At 38.6% G+C, this 23175-nt stretch overlaps 3 protein-coding genes across 9 annotated transcripts in view; 1 reads left to right on the top strand and 2 right to left on the bottom strand.

Moving 5' to 3' along the window:
* Positions 1–246: 246 nt before the first annotated feature.
* LOC129362303 (insulin-like growth factor-binding protein 3) lies at positions 247–7037 on the top strand. Of its 2 annotated transcripts, none has more exons than XM_055033758.1 (4): positions 247–729; positions 1987–2222; positions 2958–3077; positions 6071–7037. In XM_055033758.1, the coding sequence occupies exons 1-4, from the start codon at positions 351–353 to the stop codon at positions 6191–6193; spliced, it is 858 nt and encodes a 285-aa protein (XP_054889733.1). In that variant the 5' UTR covers positions 247–350; the 3' UTR covers positions 6194–7037. The 2 variants fall into 2 exon arrangements, with proteins under 2 accessions (XP_054889733.1, XP_054889734.1); XM_055033759.1 differs by having other exon boundaries at positions 247–615.
* A 49-nt stretch (positions 7038–7086) lies between these two features.
* Positions 7087–8952, bottom strand: LOC129362304 (insulin-like growth factor-binding protein 1). Its single transcript, XM_055033760.1, has 4 exons — positions 8503–8952; positions 8224–8366; positions 7971–8099; positions 7087–7875 (listed from the first exon to the last, which is right to left on the bottom strand). Exons 1-4 carry the CDS (start codon positions 8846–8848, stop codon positions 7750–7752), a joined length of 744 nt encoding a protein of 247 aa, XP_054889735.1. The 5' UTR covers positions 8849–8952; the 3' UTR covers positions 7087–7749.
* A 941-nt stretch (positions 8953–9893) lies between these two features.
* The window catches only part of LOC129362301 (adenylate cyclase type 1-like), a 41534-nt gene continuing 28252 nt past the window's right edge, over positions 9894–23175 (bottom strand). The window contains exons 7-22 of one of the 6 annotated variants that reach the window (XR_008606206.1): positions 22715–22856; positions 21678–21833; positions 20859–21056; positions 20198–20295; positions 20000–20084; positions 19450–19539; positions 18832–19094; positions 17875–18001; positions 17268–17429; positions 17029–17175; positions 16839–16937; positions 15999–16113; positions 15791–15915; positions 11616–15661; positions 10669–10749; positions 9894–10587 (exon numbers count right to left, since the gene is read on the bottom strand). Coding sequence is in view for 1 of the 6 variants with exons in the window: in XM_055033757.1 (XP_054889732.1) it covers positions 15266–15661; positions 15791–15915; positions 15999–16113; positions 16839–16937; positions 17029–17175; positions 17268–17429; positions 17875–18001; positions 18832–19094; positions 19450–19539; positions 20000–20084; positions 20198–20295; positions 20859–21056; positions 21678–21833; positions 22715–22856 (2203 nt within the window). In the remaining 5 variants the exon portion in view is untranslated. Of the gene's footprint in view, positions 15662–15790; positions 15916–15998; positions 16114–16838; positions 16938–17028; positions 17176–17267; positions 17430–17874; positions 18002–18831; positions 19095–19449; positions 19540–19999; positions 20085–20197; positions 20296–20858; positions 21057–21677; positions 21834–22714; positions 22857–23175 lie in introns of all 6 variants that reach the window. The other 5 variants (XR_008606207.1, XR_008606209.1, XR_008606208.1 and 2 more) reach the window with 5 other exon arrangements.

Consider the following 23175-nt stretch of genomic DNA (forward strand, 5'->3'; position numbering starts at 1 on the left):
AGAGAGAGATGAACAGAGCTGCTTTCACGCTGTGTGGTGGTGGGGGAGGGGGTGTGTGTCAGAAAGACAAGTTGAAGATGAAATTCTTTATTTCGATGTGTAAAACATAAGCAAACAGCTCTTACACTGTCCAGAATAAGCCAAGTCGAAGTTATTCAGCAGTGCGCCACAAGCCTTTCGGGGGTGTGACTACAGTCATTGGGGTCTATATATTGAGATGTTTTGTCCGCTAGCGAGATGTGAATGAGGGAAGCTGACCAGTGGAAACTCGCCGCAGCGGGACTGTGTGCCACCTCTCTGCAACTCATTTCCTCTCTCTCCCTCTCTCTCTCCCTCTCCGCCGCATCACCATGGATTCCCATTTTCTTGCACTTCGCATGATTTTCCTTGTGGCATCACTCACCCGCAGGTCAGGTGCGAGCGGGCCGGTCATTAGGTGTGAGCCGTGCGACGCCAGAGCGCGTCTTTTGTGCAAGCCTTTGCCCAGGGAATGCGCCGAGAGAGTCCGCGAACCTGGCTGCGGCTGCTGCATGACTTGCGCCCTCAGCTTCGGCCAGCCGTGTGGAGTGTATACCGGGAGATGCAGCTCCGGACTGACCTGCCAGCATCAGCCAGGTGAAACGAAACCTCTGCAGGCTCTGCTTGAGGGTCGAGGTGTTTGCGTAAACGCGACGAACAGACGGCCGTCGGTCAGACCCACACCCACATATCCGGTCAATGACGTGCCAGGTGATAATTCTGCTTCAGTGCTTTTAATCTGCATTGATTTCCGCTGCACTCTGGGAAGGGGAAATCATACTTTGTTTTTGCCAACTTTTGTGTAGAGCTGGGAGTGAGATAAGAGGGGAGGTCCGGGTGGGGTCAGAATTAAAAATGATGAAAATTTGTGCCAGAGAACTCATAGAATAAAGCAACATAATACCATAAAATTTGACTAGTTTGAAGGTTGGATATTTTTTTTTTTACAAAATCTTTATCCTCAGATTAACAATATATTTATAAACTCAGTTATTATGAGTAGTACGTTTGGTTGTTTGAATAAGTTAAAGTTGTTTGGCATCGCATAATAGACTAAATGTGCTTGGGTTCTTACTAACTTCTATTTCACTGACATGTTATCTAGAAGAGAGACAAATGCCACACAAAACAATGTACCTGCTTAGTGTTTATTTTCCAAGAGGAGTTCCTCAAGGTTCTTTTCTAGGAACAAGTATTGTTTTTTAGTTATTTGTTCTTTAGGTCAGATAATTTAGTAGCTGTTTTGTCACTTTCGTGTAGGCAACATTAAGACATACTGCTTATATAAACCGCCTGAGTTGCCCAATTTGACTTCCTAAAACAATTCAAGTATTAAGCAGCAAGTGAGCAACAATTTTCTACAGCTAAACTAAGAAAAGAAATGAAACATTAACTGTTGCGCTGGACAGTGCCGACTAAGCCATTAAACATTAACTGTATGAGTGATTATTCTAACAGAAGCCAGATGTCAGTAATTTAGGTGGCATTTTTGATGCCACTTTGTTGCAAAAAACTATTTAAAATGCGTTGTAATTTTTTTTTTTTTTCCATCAACTGTGTCTTTAGGTACATCTGAAGACTGACAGTGTTTGTATCAAGTGATCTTCAACACTTTGCCTTTGCACAAACTTTTTTTAATTGTTCACTTGTCTAAATGGGAGATAATTTGACCATTTTGGTCTTGGACAGTGTGCTTATAATGCCGACTTGATTCAACCATTAGCTTTCTCTGGCATTTAGAACTGGTCTAATCAGAACCTTTTAACGGCCATTGACATTTGTTTTGTGTTTTATGTGTCGGACATCACTGAGTATTTGCCAGTATTAACAAACTTTTAATCACTTTGCATACCTAAATGTATTAAACTGTTTTCTATTTTATGTCCAAATTTTGAAGAATGACCCTTTATCGTGAATCTCTTTGTGTTCTGTCTTGCAAATAACCACACTGTTCTAAAACAATGGCAGACGACACAGAGGTGAAGGATAAGGAGGAGAAGCCATCCACTCCAGATCTTGAAACTTTATGTAACCCTGCGCCTCCCAGGCCTTCGCTTCACCCCATCCTGTCCTCCGCAAAGTCAAATGCCATCAGATGGGACAAACAGAAGGCGACCCAGATCTTTAAGGTGGAGGATCTGTCAGGACCAGTCATCACAGACCAACTAAACATCTCTCTAGAAACCAAACAGGAGCCTGAGTATGTGAGTACCGCAAACATTTTTCTGACTTCTGAACACAGTGGAGGAATGTTTTTCTCCTCTCCTCTGTGTTTTGGTGTTTTCTCTCCCCGCTGCGGGTGATGAAATGTTTTGGATAGCAGTGCCGACAGTTGGCAGGGATCTGGTGCAGCGGAGTGACATGGCAACAAGCATGTACCACGGCCCTGCGGCTGACCTGGGTCAGGCGGTTGTTTGGCCACAAGGCGTCCGCGTGCCGGGCGCTATGAGAGCCAGCAAATGATGGATTGGCTGATGCGAGGGCCTGTTGGGAAGCCCTGCTACTATTTTGATCTTGCTTTGGCTAGAGAAGTGAGCACACTCTTGTAATGGGCTTTGACTGGCTTCTCTGATTAGTGACTGAAGTACTTGGACTTGAGAACAAGCCTTTTGGCTCTATCTTTGAAATGTTTGAATTCAATTTATACCCTGTCCTTTGTGTTACATGCAAGAGTTCTAAGCAGCTTTGCAAACTGTTAAGCTTCTTCACGTCAGATGAATTAAATTCTTGTCCGTTGCCTCTTTGTGCCGCCACCTTTGTGGTACTATAGCTGAACCCAGTGTATAGCAAAGTGACTCAGGTTTAGTTTATTCACAAAGTTATTCATGGTGAACTTGCACAAAATAAATTGCTCAAATTGCATGGATATTTTGTAACCTGGGACTGTATGATTTTTTGAGTGTAACAGAGTAAACTTATTTTATCCCCCATTATTTTAGGGTCCCTGTCGAAGAGAAATAGAGCGCATGCTCAGCACCCTGAAAATCATCAACATCCTCAACCCCAGAGGCTTCCGCATCCCAAACTGTGACAAGAAGGGCTTTTATAAGAAAAAGCAGGTACAGATAAACAGAATTAGCATTTTTATTCAGTGAGCATGTTTCACTCCTGACTAATCTGCTTGCTTAACATCTGTTCAACTTTAAAAGATTAATCAGTGAAAGTTTGCATTTGTTTTTTTCTACAAGCTGAGTTAATAGAGATTAAATGGTCCTCTCTAGTGACTCAAACTTTAGGTTTGCTGCCTCCCAATTACAGCCTCCGTTCTGTCCTCTTGTTTTACATCAGTAGTTATTAGAGCTTCGTCACTGCACCGCACCAGTGAGGCAGACCATAGCCACTGGCTCTGGAAACATGAACCACAGGGGCCAAAACCCCAGCAGAGCTGATGGCTGGGACGACGGCTGTCTTACCTCCCCTCCCAGGGAGACAGACGTCAAGGTGGCCACTGGCACCCCATGTGCTCGCCCCATAATTGCTGGACTTTTGAGAGGCAGACACAGAAATAGAAGTGCAGCCGTCCCCACCTCACATGGTTCACCCACGATCAGGCTGTAATAAAAGAGCAGTACTGACGCATTCACATAGAGACTTTTGGGGCTCCAATGCCGCTGCATCAACAAAACAGATTATCTCTTTGCACATCAACTCCAACAACCCCATTTTCTTCCACCAAACCTGCAGTCATCTCATATGCAGGTCTACTAAAGCAGGCTAATACATCACACATTACAAGACCATTCAGTTTGAGTAGTTTAGCTCAGACACTTATTTTTTATTTATTTATTTTTAATAATCTGAGATCTTGATACTGCTTGCAATTGGTTGATATGAGACTCTGAAGACATGATAATCTTATGTAAAAATACAACAAATTCATTGTTTTTTATTTTTTTATTTAATCTACAAAAAGATTTAATTCCATGTTTTTAAACAATTATTATTTATGCTGATGATAAAGTGATCTGACATGTTAATAATTAGTCGTAGCGATCAGGATATGTATTCTGATTTCGATCTGAATTACTTGACAATAGACACAGGCAATACGCTGTAGATGCTCCTGTTCTTCCTGACACCAACAACTATATGTTTCTTCAACATGGGTAAACTCAGCTGACAAAACCACTTGAATATTCTAAAGCATTCACAGCTTTATCAGTGATTTCTGAATCACTGATAAATTCATAAGAGAATTTTTAAGAATCTCTTATGTAAGATTCACTTCTTGAACAATGTTATACTTTCATTTGGGTCTCTACTGCTTCTTGAAACAGCTCAGGCACTGGACAATCCCCTCATTATTTTCTGGCAATAAGTAAATGTTTGTTGTTGTTTTTGTTTTTTTGGTGTCTGGAAAATGAGCTATTTTAAAGACCTCCTGATTAGTTAAAATAGATGGGCATGGCATTGTTAACTAGTAACCCCAGCTGAGCCCACTTCCTCACCTCGCAACGCAAGTGGAGCACGTTTGATCAGCTAGTTTTACTGCTGAACATGTTGCACAATGGCTGCTGGAAAAGACAAGTATTTAGTTGTTCACTTATAATTCAAAAAAACACTCCTGAGACATTGATGGTTGTACAGGAGGCTCCATTTCTTCTGCTTCTGGGTCTGACTCACAGTCAGGAGCAGTCTTCAATCATCTTGTTTTTTAGCTCTGAAAAGTTACCTTTAGCTCTGGGCTAACACTGGCCTTTTATTAACATTACGGAAATTAACTAATAACGTTTGGTCTCAGTTTTGACATTTTACTTTGGCTGTGGATCCAGTTAAACATACCCTGGTTAAGAAACTTAATGCTTTCTTATTAAACTAATGGCCAGAGTCTAAGCTGCCTGTGTTCATCTGTAGTGCATCAATCCATGCACTACAAATGACACAGAAAGACGTGGAACTACTGCAGTCCATCTCTCACTGTAAAAGTCACTGCAAAAAGTGGAAAAAAGCTTAGATTGAATAAAAAAAAAAAAAAAAACGTGCATAAACTTTAATGCAGTTTTCAAGGCATGTGCAAGACAACCGGTTGTGTGTTGACTATAATTATTGAAAAAAAAAGCTGTCCATGGACAGCAGCGGGTTGGCAGAGGTGTTAAGCTGTGCAACAATCTGTTAAAAAAAAAAAAAAAATCAAAACCAAACTCTAGTCCCTTTTTCTGGCATCTCATTAAATTATTTTAAACAATAGGAATGTTATGATGAAAAAAAATTGAAGCCTGTTTAAAAACCTGGTTGAAAAGGGTAACCTTCCAATGTCTAATTGGGACACTGGGAAAACTGTGATGTTTTTTTTTTTGTTTTTTGTTTTTTTAATTTGCCAAAAAACATTTTAACATAGAAACAATTCTTTCATTATACAAGTTTTGACCCCTTTTGTATTATGAATCTTCACTGGAATTTATTGTTGCTTAATAATTTAGCAGTGATAGCAAATGCTTTTCAGAAATATGAAACTATGAGTTCATTTCTGTTCAGAAATATTGAGCTAAAAGAGGATAGTTTCCCTTCTGATCAACCTGAACAGTCTTAGGAGCTGTGGCACAGTTGCTTTAGCCCTTGAAATGAATGGCTGCATGTTTTACTGGAGTGGAGGTTGACCTTTAGTAAAATTGGCAGTAAAATAACAGCCCTTGGGCAGCTCCACAGACTCTGTAAGTCATTTGTAGTACCCATAATTTGGAGCTGCGGGGTATAATCAGCAACAGATGATTCGTTCTGGCCACCAGCATCTGAAAATAGATTTTGGTTCACAGTTGTTCACAAACGGGACTAAGCAAATATTTTTCCATGGTTTTATTTACCTTAAAGGTCTCCATACATGTCTGTAACAGGAGATAGACCGTAAAAAAAGCAGCTGAAAAAAACCACAGCATGTTGGATGACCAAGGTTGCATGGACTCAGCACAGTCTTAGCATTAATGCCTCTTAACTATGCTGTTTTTCTTTACTGAGAAGAGTGCCTTTGAGCAATCCACAATCTTTTGCATTTAGGTTTTCCAAGAGATCCTGCAACTCTTTTGTCTCCCTTCAACTTGTCTCTGTATACTTTCAGTGCCATCCATCCAAAGGCAGAAAGCGAGGCTTCTGCTGGAGTGTGGACAAATATGGGCAGCCTCTGCCAGGTCTTGATGGGAAGGAGCGAGAAGTCCAGCGCTACAACTCCGAGAGCCAATAGGAGGAAAGCAGGCTGGGGAGGGAGGGAGTTTCCGCATGAACAAAAAGAACTGTAAACAAATAGAGACACTAAGGATATTGGAGAACAGGTCAGGAGATGGCTAGACTGATATGTGGATGGTTGCTGTTTCTATCTGTTGCCTGTGGGACCCTTTTTCACTGAGACAGAACAAAGGGAGCGGTGAAAGTGTATCAGGAGGAAAGTCCTGGAATTTATGCTACAGACGATAAGCTCTTTTATTTTTTACTCCCACCTGGACAGCTCCTGGAAAAATTACATGCTTCAGAATTCATTTTGAATGCCTTAAACTGATTAGGAAACACACACATGCACACACACAGACTTGTCATGGATGGCAATTGGGTTAGTGCTTCATTTTACGCACAATTATATGGCATCGCATTTGTGTACATACATTTTGTTGTATAATCTTTATTTGTGTGCTTGTAATTTGTAACAGATATTTTGTATCGGACGAGATGACCATGAAATGTATATACGTATGAATTTGTTGTTCAGTCTAATCATGCAGTGCCTTACTATGAATGCCTGTTATTAGTTCTATTGTTTCTAGTGGAGCATGATGGAACTGTGCAGCTCAGACACTACAGTGCATTTAAAGGCATTTTATGCTGGATCTAAAGCCACAGAAAATTTTTTATCTTGTTATTTTTATGATTGATGAGCTGAATAAGCTGAATAGTTGGGAAGAAGACCTTTGCTGTCATCTTTGATTTTTCATAAAGCCAGAAATTTTGTTCTGTGCTCTTTTTGCTGAAGTATGTTTGTATGTACAGTCCAGCAATTGAAGTCTATTTTTACTTAATAAAGGCAGCAAAAACTAGGTCAAGTTCTTGTTTTTTTCTCATCATAAAATTAAACATTCAAAACTATTTAAACATGATGAAATGTTTTATTATATACATTTAGCAATATTATGTACATTAAGAAATGCAATATCAGCATAGCTGTACTTCATCAGTAACACTCAAACCAGTGTACTGTGTATGTTTTTTTTTTTTACATCAAACTCGTATACAGAAATGAATAAATACAACAGATTCAACCATTAATCATAGTCAAAGAACCTGCAGATGCAAGGAGAGGTAGACAAAATTTGCAGTGCATGCAAAAACATACAGCATCTTGGATAGTCCTCCATATTTGTGCTCAGCTAGAACAAATATAGAGTGGCACTTTAAGAATCCCCTTTGAATAAGTGAACATTCATTCAGGAAATGGTCAACAGCTTCAATGAATGGCCTATTGTGTTTTTTGCAAGTTAGAATTAATCAAACTTACTTTGGCGGAGTTGCAGACCTATTATTTTGAGTGATGGAGTTATTCAGTTGGCCAAAAACTTGCAAACATGTTTTTAAAAATACACTGATAAGTGAGATACATCAAAGAATAAATAATGTTATACATAATGTTCATAAAATACATGGCATTTTCACCTGACATGATTTTTTGTTCATTCGGCTAGTTTTACATATTTTCTTAAAGGTAACGTTATTCAACACAGTTGTATATGTTTATGTCAGTAAATTAATATCTTAGGCAGTAACTTCTTGTTGGCACTGGGCATCGGCGAGAAGGTCGCTGGATCCTGGCAGCTTCTTCCCGTTCCAAGAAGAAACACACCAGCAGCGAACAGGTGGTCCAACCAGAGATGACTCGCACTGAAACAGAAACCAAGCACCGGTCTCACTTCCCCAGTAAGCTAAAATAAATACCTTATGGGTGCTGGCAACAAAATCTGAAAACACAAACTTACCTGCTTGGGTTTGAAGTAGCCATGCTTGTCACAATTCGGGAGATAAAAGGTTGTAAACTTATCTCCTAATTGTTGCTGAGACCTGGCGATCATATCCAGTGCTGCGTGCAGATCAACATGACAGGGACCCTTAAAGAAAAAACAAAACAAAAAACATAAAGACCCTTCATCATTTTTTTAAAATTATCTCCGGACTTAGGACCTCCCTTGCGTTAATCATTTCTCCCTCAGTGAGACTGATGCATTGTCTCACCTGCTGCACCAGTTTGTTGCGGATGGCATTAACTCTGGCTTTCAAGCTCTCATGCATCTCGGCAGTGTCTTGGTGTTCAGAGGGGAGGTTAAGTCCTAACAGGTAGTGCGCAGAGTCATGTTCTTGGACTTCATCACCTGCTTCTAAAGGGATTGTGTGAGATGTATTACATCAGAAATTGTTTTTCTTTTAAAACTATGAAAAAAAAAAAAAAAAACAACTTACATTTCTTAGCAGACATTACAAAAAAACAACAAAAAAAAACAATTTGAAGCTTACCTTGTCCCTCGTCATCGGTGCACACTCCCTGTCCTCTGGTCAGGGCATGGAGTGGTCTGGCCTCACCCGGCCTAGGAGTGCAGCGGAGCCCCTCACCGCAGTGGGCTGTGTGAACACCACAGGAAGCATCCTTCTCCAGAGCACATGCCATGCAGCAACCACAGCCAGGCTCCCTAAGCACTTGCTTGCAGTCAGCAGAGACTGCAGGACAGTCGCTCAGCTTCTGCTGCGTACAAGGAGCACAGCGGATGGGCTCCGGACCCACCACTGGCGATGAACTTCCCAAAGCCATGAGAGCCAGAGCCACTGCCGCAACAAATGTCAGCTTCCCAGAAAATTCAAGCATTGCTTTTAGTTGTGGTTCTGAAAAAGTACACCAAAGAGCTCTAGCTTTTCTTCTTATGCGATTTCTGCGAAGCACTCATATTTGTATGGAGATGTGACCTTTTGAGAAGTTAATCATTGACCACATATATGAAACATTTTTGACACAGATAGCACAAACAGTGGGTGACCCTGCGTGACGTGCGCAGATCCATGCTTACAAGGTCTGCAGTAAATATTGACACTGGAACGTAAAGAGATTTTACTTAAAAAAACAACTCCTCTCAAGCTTTACTTTTACAGTTGATGTGCTGAAAGTATTTTTTGAGTACTATTGCTAAAAAAAAAATACTCAGTAAATAAATAACCTCCACATCCAAACTTTAAAGGGTTAGTCAGGAGGTTGAAATGATCCGTTTGTGGGACAACATGTTTATGGCTGCTATCTTTTGAAGTAATGCTGACCGATTGTCCAGTGACATTGTTTTGGCAGTGAAACTATTTTCCCCCCTTTAGGTTTACTGGTGAAGGTTCATCCCATCTCGTAAACAAATAACTAGGATCACGCCTCTCAGGGGTTGCATGAGCATGACAACATTGATTTGTCTGCTAGAAGCACAACATGTTTGTTGACAGAAAAAGGACCATAATTGGATGTTTTTCAAGGACGCATTTACCAAAAACAATCTGTGACAATTGACAGTTGTGTCAGCCTACAGTCATCTTTTGCTCTACACCAAATCTGTCCCCAAACATCTTTTTGTGCAAGACGTTTTTGAAAACTACCCTCTAATTTTAAAGATTTAATCATTTTGTAGCCACCCATCATTCTCAATTACTTTTCTGCATTACTACACCTGTTCTCTAGTCATCATTCTGTCTTGTACTAAATAGTTGTAACCTTTAAGTAACTTGTTTTGGCACACAGCTCTGAGATTTTAACAGAACAGATGTATTTATGCTGTGAAAATTACAAGTATAGTTATTCCAATGATTTATCAAATGACTTCTCAGAGCACTTAGATTTCACTCAGTGGAAACGTAATCATATGGATTTCATAGACTCGAAGGCCATACTTTTCAGATTCCATCTTTAAAACATTTAGACAGTCATGTATCATCTTCCTTCCCCCTTCATTCTTTGCATTATCACCACATAAAATAACCCGCCCCCCTCAAAAAAAAAAAAAAAAAATACAAGGAAGTTTGTTGATATTTTTCTTAAATAGAAATGGGTATAATTACCAAAAAAGCTTTTACCTAATCTAAGTGTTTGACCTTTACAAACCTGCAATTTACCCACTATTCCCTTTTAGACTTGGTCCAATTGTGGGTTTTTGAAAAGGTATTCCAATATTGTTTAGGTCTCTATAAGTCATCACAAGGTACTCCGTGTGTTCTGACCATTACGCATTTGTCCCAAAAAGAATACAACATAAATGAGGCACAGTAAATGTAGCAATTAAATCAGTATCTGTTGATACTTACAACATTTTAATAATTAATTGGCTGGCAAACTACAACACTAACAAGGTGCCTGATGGTGCCAAACAAAAATCAAACTTAAGAGCTTACATGTCACAAACTAAATTTACAGTCCAGCAGAAGCAATCCTAACAGGGAAACTTAGCTGAAAATTGTACTCTGCATTAAGCAGTCATATTTCTCACAAGTCAAATGTTACTCAACCACCAGTTGATGAGCTGTTGCCTCGTCAATGTCGACCATCAGGTTCACAAGCCACTGAGGAAAAGGCTCCTGCTTTAAATAAAATAAGATAGGAATGTCACAAGGAAAGATACTTTAAGCATCATAAAAATCTTGAGAAATAAATTCTAATACCTGCACCTCTTTGTATCTTAAAGTCTTTCTCTTCTTTGGCTGAGGTGATTTTGTACATTTTTGCCACATAGTTTTGGAGACCTTTAAAGAAAACATTGGAAAGATAAACAAATCTTTACAAATGAAAGACGTCAAAGGTCACAAATATAAAGAGCTTGGTTTATCTCGCCTTCAATCTCAGCCTCTTACTACTCAATCTCCTCTCATACCCAAACACTGGCAGAGGTGCAGCTTCTTCGCATAGATCAGCAGAATGAGTGCTTGCATCCAACACTGAAGAGGTTTCAGTTTCTTTCGTCTGTTCGTTGAATTGTATCTGAATCAAACTCTCCCATTTCCGAGAACCAGAACGCCTCCCTGGTCTCCGAACCATCAGTGGAACATCATCTTCTTCCCTTTCATTTTCTGCCAGGGCCTCCTCTGTCTCTACACCCACTTGAAATGGTAACTCATCTTTTTCCACCTCCTTTTCTTTTCTTCCCACAGTTTCGTCCTCCTGCTCTGACTCCTCTTGAATTGGCTCCAGGAATTGCACCTTTTCTATTTTCTGCATCATGTTATGCTAAAAACACAGAACAACAAGCAACCAGCTCTCTGAATGCTTGTTTTCTCTTCTGCACGAGAAGGCAAAACTTTTGTTTTGCAGTATCCCTGCAGCCAGTTGATCAATATGAGGATTGAAAGTTTCTTTTTGTTAGCTAATTATTGCAATCAGGTGTGGGTAGTTAACGAGACGGGAGATCTCTCCAACAAAGAAAAATCCAACAGAAGCAATTGTTGAAATATTCTAACAACTAAAGCAGGTCTCTGCCATGTAAAAACTACACGAATCCTCCAGCTTTCACAACAGTACATTTAAAAACTGTCACAAGTTTTGGTTTTATACAAATAAAATTAGTTTTCATTGTTTGCTTTTGAGACAATGTCACACGCTCTGCTTGACATACCTTGAATCACATATCCTCATTTTTGTCTTTTTGTTTTAATTTCAGCAAGGATTTCCACTGTGGTTCTATTATCAGAAGCTTCTGTTTTGAAGCAGAATAATTTTTTGAGTCTTCCAGCTGAGCAATGGACCGCTGCAGCTCTTCCAGAGTAACCGTAGGCCTTTGCATCTCTGGCTGAAGCTTGTCTTGTCACAAAAAAAAAAAACATGTATTAGTAAATTTGTGGTTGAGACATATACTTTCCATTTACAGTGCTTCAAAAGATATGGACATTGTGGGAAATTATTATTTATCAAAGGTAAAGCAGGGGGGTTGTCCCGTCAGATCATCAGTTTCTGAAACCACATGAAAAGTGCACACAGGGTCAGTGCCACACCGCCAGAACACACACAGAGTAAAAATCCTACATGGGTCTTGATGACCCCATCTCTGCCAGAAGGTTAAAAATAATTGATTCGATCCAATAATCCATTTTATGGGTTATTAAAAAAAACACACACATAGTTGTATTTATATTAATAATTAGTGTCAGTCATCCATAGTATGGTGTCAAAACCCAAACCCAGCCCTGTCGTGTTCTATCCTTCCAGGTCCGTTTCTGTCTGTAATTTATTGTAAGAAGGTAATTTAATTATTTTTGTCTTGAAGATTTTTTTTTTTTTTATTTTGTCTTAAAGTGTGATCACAATGGACTCATAAAACAACAAAAAATGCTGTGCCTTATTTATCCTATATTTAGCATGTGTTGTTCTTCATTTTGTTTCCTCCAAGTTATTCATAATTTGCTTTAACTGTTGTAATTTTTAGTGTTTCATGCTAAGACCTCTGCAGAGCGGTCTACAGGTCATTGACAACTGACCAGAATTAGTAAAATTCCTCTAAAGACCAATAACAACTCCCATGCTGTACTATCTGTCAAATATTGCACAAGATATGTGTTTGTTGACTTAACTGTTACACTGAGTGAACTCTACACAAACTCTGCATCAGTGCTGGGAAAACAATTTTTGGCTGCTGCCCAGAGTTCAAGACGTGATGATATTCATCTGGCTCCTAGCTTTCCAAGGTGCTCCCACAAAACATTTATTGTCTCGTGGATTCAGCTGCATAAGCCAACAACTGTTATTTTAAAACCAATTACGTGAAGAGAATAGAATGTGTAGCATAAAAATCTGTTGAGTGTGACTAACAAGGAAAGATCCACACACAAAGCTGTTTGTTCACTGCATGTCGTTTGGTTGTTTCAGGGAGAAAACTATTGAGTAACACAAACTGCACCTTAAAAAATAAAAAAGGTCCTCCTTTACACTGCTGGTCAAAACGTTTCCATTTTATACAATCAGACAGAAGTTAATTCATTTCTTAAAATTCACAAAGCACTTTCCTATTTTATGCACCAATATTGTCTTTATTACAAAATATTCAATAACTTTACACTGTACAAGATACAACATAGTTTACAGGTTTTGGCTATTTACAAAAAAAAAAGAAAAAAAGATTATGATCTGCATATCAAAGTGAATAAATCTAAAAAGGCAAGTTGCAATCACTGTAAGCTTATTGAGTAAGGCAAAAAACTTGAAACGTGATGTAATCACACTTTTCCATATCAAGTGAAGATGTCTATGCACTTAAAGATACAGGCTATAAAGATATCTGACATGCCTCATATTTATGAAACTGCATCTGAGAGATATGTGTTCAATGTTATTCTTAAACTCTAGCTTGATTATACTGAAAAGCAGTTGTACAATAATGTATAAGCCTGAAGAAAAAAACATTAGCAGCTATAGACACGGCACCGAAGTTTCTGCAGCCTCAAGAAAAATAAGGTAATGTACACAGACTAAGGATTTAAAACACTTAAAGGTCATGCATTTATAGAAGTGGTGTGCTTATTACCATGTAAGTGCTCCCTTCTGTATGGATGAATGCCATCCTTATCCCATTAGTCTACAGTGCCTTGTTAAAGTAGCTCTACCCCTTGGATTTTCACATTTTCTCATATAACAATCACAAACATCAATGTTCATTTTTTAGGAATTTCTAGACCATCGCAAAGTAGGGCATTACTGATAAGCATTAGAGGTTTGTTTGTGAGCATTAGTGGGCAAGCAGAAACCAACAAACAGTAGAAAAACCAGTAATAAAGTTGTGGGAAAATTTAAAGAAAGGCTAGATTTTAGAACAAATATTCCAAACTTTGAACATCTTCTCAGTCCATCTGCCAAAAATGGGAAAGAATACGATATAACAAAAGAGGCCAAGCTTCTGTCATCTATCTGAATTGAAAGATGTGCAAGAAGATTATTCAGAAGAAACAAAAAAGCCAAGCTGAGTCTTAATGGGCTGCAGAGATCCACAGCTTAGGTGGGAGATACTGTTGACAGAACAGCTTTTAGTGGTGAACTCCACAGATGTGTCTTAGAAGGAACGTAAAACTAGTATTGTTGCTGTGATTGATGCTATATAAATGAACTGAAATTATTTTTTTTACTCCACTTCAGAGCGATGCTCTACTTTTTGATTTGGTCTTTCACATAAAAATCTTATTTAAAATCCATTAAAGTATGTGGCTGTAATGTGACAAAATACGGAAATGTTCAAGTGGTATGAATAAATTTTCAAGGCACTGTACGTTCATGTGTGTTAATTGGTGTTCTGTGAAGTGATATTTTAGTGAAGCTTCTCATTTTGGCATGAACTGGTTTCTGTGGCAGCACACATTCAACATTCAACTAACCTTTAAAACCAAAAAAGACTTTGTGTAGTCTTTTTTACTCCTCCTAGCTCTTTTAGTGCATACCGACCGTGAAAACAGCCCCTATCAGTGTATGCTGTTTCCATACGTGATACTCTGAATCCAGGTGATATCAAGACAAGACACTTTTTAAATTGGTTAATAATGTTTGAAAGTAACAAGTGCAAGATCCCATCTCTGTCAATAAAACTTAATATCATTACTTTGGTTTTTCCTCTCGAGCAGAGTATCGTCACTTATGGCTCTTGACATTTTTTAAAAAATCATGCACTAAGATAAACTGCCATATTTCATAAAAAGCCAGCTTCATCCGGTGAAAGGTGAGTACAAAAAGGATTTTGTGCTGTTTTGTTACAATTTCAAACTGAACACACATGCATACACACACTTATAATTATAAACATGCATGCCTTCATACACCAAAGTATAAATAAACTTGTCTGTAAATAATGCAATATATCCTTGGCATAATCAGAAAGACAGTGCAAAAGCAAATGCATGATCAGTCTTTTTCTGGGTATCAATTCACATTCCTTGTACATGGGAATATGTACTTCATATAAAACAAGTTTGCACACATTACCTGGATATACCTGCACAGGAACCCGAGAACACCACAAATCTAATCATCTGGTATAGCGATGTTCATAGAAAGTTGAGCAGTTGGGTGCATCTTTCTTCCCTTCCCATCTCAACTCTGAATAGAGGCAATCAGTTAAGCAAATCTCTGAAAGCAAGTTTGATTGTCAGTTTTAGAATACTTCAGCACGTTATCTTGACCGAAAACATCTTGGGTTATGTCAGGATCCTCGGATGTATGAGAAATCCGTGGACAGCCCTGATTTCTCCAGGTTTTCCTGCTGCATTTGAAACTGTCCTGTTGTTCCTCCTACACTGCTACATCCGCAATGGCTGCCACAGCCTCGATTTGAATCTCTGTCACCTCTACATTGTCTTCATCTTCCATTTCACCTAGCACGCAGGGTGAGGGGAGGCATGTTGCTTGGCTGTTGCTAATGTTGCCACCCATGCTGGCTTGAGCAGCCAGGCTGGCAGCGGAGGAGACGCTGCCCAGATGGGTCGGCACGCTTGTCTTGCCACAGGAATGGATGCGGCGTGCCAGGCTGGTGGAACGCATCACCGATGAAGTGATTGCAGTGCCAATGCCCTGCACTTTACCTTCAAGAAAGTATGTCAGCATCTCACCTTTACCTTTTACACTGACTTTACCACGGCAGACTAAATCATAGTTGCTATTCAGCATACGATATACCTCCTCGGTCACCTGGAAAACAAAAACATTGAGCTTTACAATTATTTTTTTTTTTTTTTAAATACACACTCATTAAAAATTAATGCTCAACTTAAATTTGATTTTGGTTCAGGCCTATTAAACTATTTGTGTTTTATCTACCTGAATTTTTCCTGGTACACCCGTGCTGTCCATCCGACTGGCCACGTTCACTGTATTACCCCAGATGTCATACTGTGGTCGCCGTGCTCCAATCACCCCAGCAACTACTGGCCCAACATTGATACCTGTCCAAATGAACAACAGAATTTATACCAAATTACTTTAGTATTCCTACTCACATTCAGAGTCGTTTTGCAGGTCCACTTACCCACTCTGAGGACAAATTCATTGTACGATTGGTAGTTGATTTCATCCAACACGTCAAACATTTCTATGGCGTAATCTGCGATTGTGCTCAAATGGTCATAAACCGATTTTTTGGCCTATAGAACAGACAAATAGTAAGGCTCTGCATACAAATATGTCTCCAATATTAAGGTGAGGTTGTATAAAGTTATTAACAGAATCCACAAATCCATTCCTTGTGGTAGAAAGATGCCATATGTTTATGGAATGTAATTATAAAATAAGGCAGACTCTTCTTTTCATTCATTTTACCATTAATATCAGCTCCAACTGAAAGTCTTGATGTTTGTCAGGCAAAATGCTATATTCCTGTGCATTAAGTATACAATCCAAAATACCTCTGAGTTACTAAGATAAATTAATATTTGCATTTCATCAGCTGTGACAATCTGCCCTGAATTTGCCGAGAGCAGATTAAACCTTGGATTTTGCGCCATGCTATTATTTGTGCAACATCAAAATTGGTACATCCTTGTACTTATCCAGATCTTGAAATTGTCCTCCTAGATAAGAATATGGTCTACATCCTTTGCCAATATAATTTTGTGTCGTAACACAAATGGTGTTTAGATGGAAAACTGGTTTCAAACAGCAACAATGGCCTAATCTGGAAGTGTAGTTAGTTAATATTACCCCAAACTTGATTAGGTCTGAGTCTTTCATAATTTTTCTACCAATTTGACCTCCTTCCAAAACAAGTAAGGGAAATAATACTTCTAATACAGACATTTTCTATTAAAAGCCCAAACAAACTCTCGAACATTTAGAAAAAAATCCCAAAGAAAGATAGAAAAACAGCCACCTTGGTGCCAATGGTGGGGACAAGCCCAACAGCTGCCATGTATGTACTGCCAATAGTTTTGATTTTCTCGATGTCTTTATAGCACTCCTTGTCCATAAGCTGCAAAATGCACATTTAGGCAGTAAATATTAGAATGAAAATCACACTCAAGCAACAAAAAGTCAAGTAACTCATAAAATGATAAACATACCTCATCAAAGTCAGCAATGATTTCATTTAGCAGCCTCAGGCACTCCACTCCCATGTTGTTGCCATCCAGTTCAATGTAGAAATCATTAAAGTTTGGAATTGAGGCGAACAGGACACCAACTTGGGCGTAGGACTGGTAGTACAGGTCCTAATAAGAAACACAGAACCCCGTAAAAGAAAAAAAAATAGATGTCCCTTTGTGTCTTTATTATTTGTCTTGTTTCCTCTATTTTCATCTACCTGTTGGTCAGTCTGCCTGCATGGCTGTTTATTAGCATGGCTCACCATGTTTCTGGGGTTTGACATTAAGAAGTGTTGAGCCACATGGGCAGGCAGTAGATTGAAGAGAATCCTCCTGTTGTCCAGCTTTACTTTCTCCATCCCATCTCGTTCCTCCTCCGCCTGGCAGCACGCAAAAAAGAAACGAGCAGAGAATGAATGCCTGATTCTTTTTCACATTTTTACCACATGGGGTCAGTAAAAAACCTTCTCATAAAAACCCCCAATTCAAAATTACATAGCAGCTATTAAAAAGGTCAAAAACAGTTTAAGTTTTAGATTTAATAGTTAGAACTTTAATGACACAGTGTGCAAATATGAGAGTAAGTGATTCCAAGTGAAACAAGGCCAATAAAATGTTCTTACTCTTGTTTTTGCCAAAAAAAAAAAAAGAAAACACAACTGGTTCCTGCCAGAAGCACTGAACCCCCTCATTTTACCTAATATAAAAAATCTGAAATGACAAAAATATGGCACTTGTACTTAGGCTTTGATTAAAATTCACAAATGTATGCCTCAAAACATGCACAGTCCGTTACACTTTGCACATCACTACACTCTTCCAAACCTGTACAGCCCAAAGGAAGTCCAAGCGCAGCTTGAGGTCAAGTTGTCTGGAGTGGAGGGCCAGGGCACTGACAAAGAGCAACAGAGACAGGATGGGCTCATAACCCCGGATGTGGAAAGACCCCCCACTGTGGAAGAGACCAACACAGAAGTTAGCAATAGACCAGACCACAAAAAAAACAACACAGGAGGGTTGACTGGACCCACCACAGCGCTAAGAGAGAGAGATCATAAGTCCAGATTAATTTGATTTACTTATAAAATGTCTCAAAATGAATTGTCATGCAGATAACATATTTGGTTGTAATTGCACATCAACAATATAAACTGCATAAAAATAAAACTCATTCGAAACTTGAGCCAGAATTTTCCAAAGCAAATTTCTGATCTAAGCTCCAATAATACTGTCCAAGCCCCTCCACTCTGAACTAATGTGGTCCCATCATCCAACCCACATTGTCCTTTCAGACTTCTGATTTGGAACTAATAAGCATGTGTGCTGCTTCAAAGGGAGGAAAATGAAAGAGTGTGTGGGCTGAAGACAAGCAACAACTCCTCTACACACATACATCACAGCACACATACTGTAAATGCTCCTGCAAATCTTGTTTATCTGTGAACTTCCTGTATTGAGCAAACAAAGAATAACACTTAGCATGGAATGACCCACACAACTCAGAACATCATTTCCTTTTTAAGCTGCACATGAATTGTTGTAAGGATGCCCACAAATCTTTTTTTTTTTTTTTGCCTCCCTCAAATTTATGTCAAGACTCCAGTGGTTTGCTGCAAATTAAGACGTATTTCTTTAATGACTGATATAAATATATTCAAACAAATATATGCTATCCATTTTGCATTAATAAGAATTTAAATTGTACTGTCACTTAGGCATAATGAAACACAGACGTATTTAAAAATTGTGTGTGTTTAATGTACGACATGTTTTGAACCTCACCCCGCAGTCTTGCGAAAGCCACTGAGCTCCAGCACAGTGATGTACAGCACTCCCAAAAGGAGCATCAACGCCATCTTTGGCAACCAGGATACTCGCAGGAAAAGCGCTAATGTGAGGGTGCCCACTACACAGGAAAGAAAAGCATAGCGGGCCCCATCACAGGGCAGCTCGGCCATGGTCCGGTTGGCTCCCCTGTCCACATCAATGATGATGATGGAACTGTTTGTATTGGCACTTCCCCACATCCAGGGCATACAACCCACCTATGAATAGAGACGAAGAATACATAAATATACACAACATGTGAGTTATACTTGAGAACATTATTCTAAACTGCAAATGCTATCAATACTGTCTGCACTTTGCATAAGAAATATCAAATGAAAAGCAACATAAATGTAAGAATACAAGGAGTTTCACTTTTAAAGACAGATAAATGTGGCTTCAGCAAGAAGAATGCATTGATTTCTTCTTGCTGAAGAAAGCAATGCATTTCTTGAAATGCATTGCTTATATTTCTTATATTTAAATATATAAACTTATATTTCTCTAAAACCTAGAAAAGAAAAAAAAACTGAAATCTAATGTCACATTTTGAATATTCCTTTTGGGACTTACAACACAAGCCTGGGCCACAGCGTAAATTAAAAGCACTATAAGAAGACAGAGAGCAGTTCGAATCTGAATGGTCAGGCACCCCGGAAAACACTGAATGTAAGAAAAAAAAGGCAAAGACATTAAATCATCACCGGAGACAAGCATGCTTATATTTTATACACTGCTATTAATGTTCATCAAGAAAAAAAAAACTAAGATGATAGGGCATATTATAGAATTGAACAGTTAGAAATCATTAAAAAAAGAACTTAAAAGTAATAATTAACAGCACAAGAGTGATTCAATTAAAGCTGCAAGGGTTTAGTGCATGTCTGTATTTACTTTGCACAGCTAGAGATAGTTTAGAAAAGCATGTTTAATTAAAAATCCACAGGTATAATAATGTAATATAATAAAACATATATGCAAAGCACAGTAAATACATAAATAATATTTAACATGACAACTTTGTAAATTCCTGATAACAGAAGACAATTAGTATATTAGAAAAAAGTGTGCAAACCAAATTTAAACAACCTATATAAAAAGCTAAAACAGGATCTGTGTTTACCTGTACTCTCGTGATATGCAGGTACATAATACAAGCTACAAGGAAACAGATGCAGAAGACGAGAAGGACAAGTACAACTGTGCCCCTGATTTCAATGAAAAACAAACAAAAAAAACACAGATAAGCAAAATAAGTTAATGATGCTTAGATAATTTAAAAAGTTTAATGAGAAGAACAAATACTATCTGATGAACATACTGTGGTATGATGAGAAGATAGACAATTCCAAACAAGGCCGCTAGGATCAGAGATAGAACCACTGCGCTGGTGAAGTACTCATCAGGAACCTGGTGGTACTGATGTAAAAGACCAAACAGGTTTAAATGACTGAAGTTAGGAAAAAACAATAAAACATTTTCGTGACGTAGGCATAAATGCTGTTGATGATTCACAAAGTTTTTTTGAATTTATGTTTCTGTTTAATTAAATTAATTAATTTCATTTCAGATGAAAGCTCTTTAGGACTCAACTTATTAGAGTAAAAACACATAATTATTTTCTCATGAAATAGTTTAATCTTCATTTTTCCTATAGTAAACCCACCTGTTAATAGATTCTACAAAAGCAACCAGAATACAGTTTTAATTAAAGGGAGCTGAGGTATGTCTAAACATTAAGGTTTGTTTTTTCAATTAGGTTACATGTATTTTTTCATACTATCAAAATGTTTTCTCTTAGAAATATGAGAATAACTCAAATTTAAGTTGCCCAAAGAAAAAGCTATTTTCAGAACTTTCAAATTCCCTGGAGAACTAAGATTATGACAAAAAAAAAAAGATCTTTACTGGAAACAATATAGCAAGACATAAATGGAGGCTCTAGGCTCTACTCAGTCTAGGTAGTATGCTGAATGGCTCACCCTCTGCTCCCGCTCAGAGCACTTATACATGAGTGTGAGAAAGTTGAGGTCTGCTGTGTCGGACTCCGTTTGGCGGGCCTCGATCAGCCGGCCAATGTAGCGGTTGACTCTGGTTCTAGGACTGCTCTGGATCAAGTTAGCCTGGTTAGCATTGGTGCGGTTCCTCAGCTTTTGTGGAGCTGTTCGCATGGCCCTCCGCTGGAATAAAGCAAAAAATAAATAAATCACCTAACAAATACACTGCTGCGCTGTTTATTCTACCCACCACTTCATTATTATCATATTAAAAACAAAGATAAATAAGAGTCAAGAGTAAATAAGAGAAGCTGATTATACTTTCAAATGAGAACATTGACACTTAAGTTTATAATTAAAAGCATCACATTGCGTCTGTGTCTTCAGGAGCCAGATCATTTTTGAGAGTATTGGGCAATGAACCTAAGTCAAAGACTAATGTGTCTGTTGTGCTACAGTAGGTTTGTCAGAATGTAAATATGTATGCTTTCTGATCAGAATATACTAATTGGGGTTTTAAACTACACATTTTTATTCCAATCAGTTGTTTATTTCAATGATTTATGTCCATTTAAAAGTACCTTGTTGGTGGTAACAAACATTTTAGCCACATATTCCCTGTGGCAGACTGACAAAAGTGAGGCTGCTGTCTCTTGTTCATGTGTAAAAATGCCAGACCAGATCTAGCAATGAGCAAATTAAACGGCTAATTCTTTTCAAATGCATCACACAATAAACTTTCATGCTACATAAAAAATATTGTGAAGAATTCGCCAATAAGTCAACCCAAAGCAGTTTTGTTACCTTATCGCCATCCTCACAGTTCATGACGTTGGAGAACGGAATCTCAGCCTTGAACATCTTCCTGCAGTGCATGAGTTGCACCAGTAAGTAGCAAACGGTTTTGAACTTCATCTTTTTGGCAGGCTTTATATCCGAAAGAATCAATCCTGGAAATATCTGTCACCAGAATGAGAACAAGGATTAGATCACAAAACCCTCAAGTAAAATCTTGACTATGTGCAAGTCTATGACTGGAACTCATAGACAAGCACAAAGCATACAGACACACATGCAATCTTTATCACAGAGTTTAGAAGTGGTTAAACTGAGGCAGTCTAATCCCATAGGACCTCATTTTAATTTTAGGACAACTGACCTCAAACCTATTTTAGAAAATGTGAAAAAGATTAAGTGTACATTAAAGGGTTTGAGGAAGCGCTACTGGGATTTGCCACATAATCTATTTGCTTTGTTTGAGATCCGTCCCTGCAGTAGCGGTAGTCTATCGAACACCACAGTTTGAGCATATCTTTGCCTGAGCCCTTACTTTTATGAAGCTAAGCTATTAGCTACATTAGTCAGATTAGTTAAGTCTCTTATATTGCAAAGAGAGGAGAAAATACTGGGATATCAAGAAAGTGGAATGATACATTGCAGCCAAAAAAAGGGGAGAGTTGAACAGAAAATTTAAATTCCCTGCTTGTGGCACATCTGCTGGAGTTATGTGTATTTCTCTTTAAAGTTTGTCCAAGTGTGCAAATTTGAGAAGATGGATGACACTGGCTGTGTTTCTTTTTTTTTATATAATCTAGCAAAATGCGTTACATGGATCAAAACTAACACATCTACTGAGAAAATCCTAGTTCAAGTTGAAAAGTATATTAGTTTGTAGAGCTTGGCACAACAATGGTGACAGCTAAAGTTCCACTGAGGTCTGACATAGTGTGCATGCTTTTCTAAGCTATATTGCAGTTTAATGTTTGTAACTAAAAACAAAGTCATATTAAAACAAAACATGCATTGTACAATAATAATCAGTCATTCCAAATGGAAAATACCTTCCGTCGGTGAGATGGCACAATAAAGAAAGTTTCTATTTCATGCTTCTGGAGAAAGGCGTTCCTTTCATGGCCATTTCCAGGCTCTACCTCATAGTCTCCATTTAGGCACTCAAGTGTTGATCTGGTGATGTGAACTTTTCTGCAATGCAAACAAGGCAAGTTTAACACAAATGAGGCAAATCTGAAAAAAAAAAAATTTAACTCAACACCAGAGAGAAATTATTCAAATCTATCCATTTATCACAGATAGATGGATAGATGAATAGATGAATAGGTCAGGTAGTGGGGGCAGCAGCCAACGCTGAGAGACCAAGATTTCCCTCTCCTCATCCACCAACATTGTCCCTTCAGTATGTCCCGGGTCTTCCTCTGGGTCTCCCTCCAGTGGGATGTGCCCAGAAGAGGCATCCGGGAGGCAGCCCAACAGATGCCTCAGCCATCTCAACTACGCTCGTGCA

The sequence above is a fragment of the Poeciliopsis prolifica genome, unplaced genomic scaffold (assembly GCF_027474105.1).
Source record: "Poeciliopsis prolifica strain line A6 unplaced genomic scaffold, Auburn_PproV2 SCAFFOLD008, whole genome shotgun sequence".
NCBI classification, from domain to species: Eukaryota; Metazoa; Chordata; class Actinopteri; order Cyprinodontiformes; family Poeciliidae; genus Poeciliopsis; species Poeciliopsis prolifica.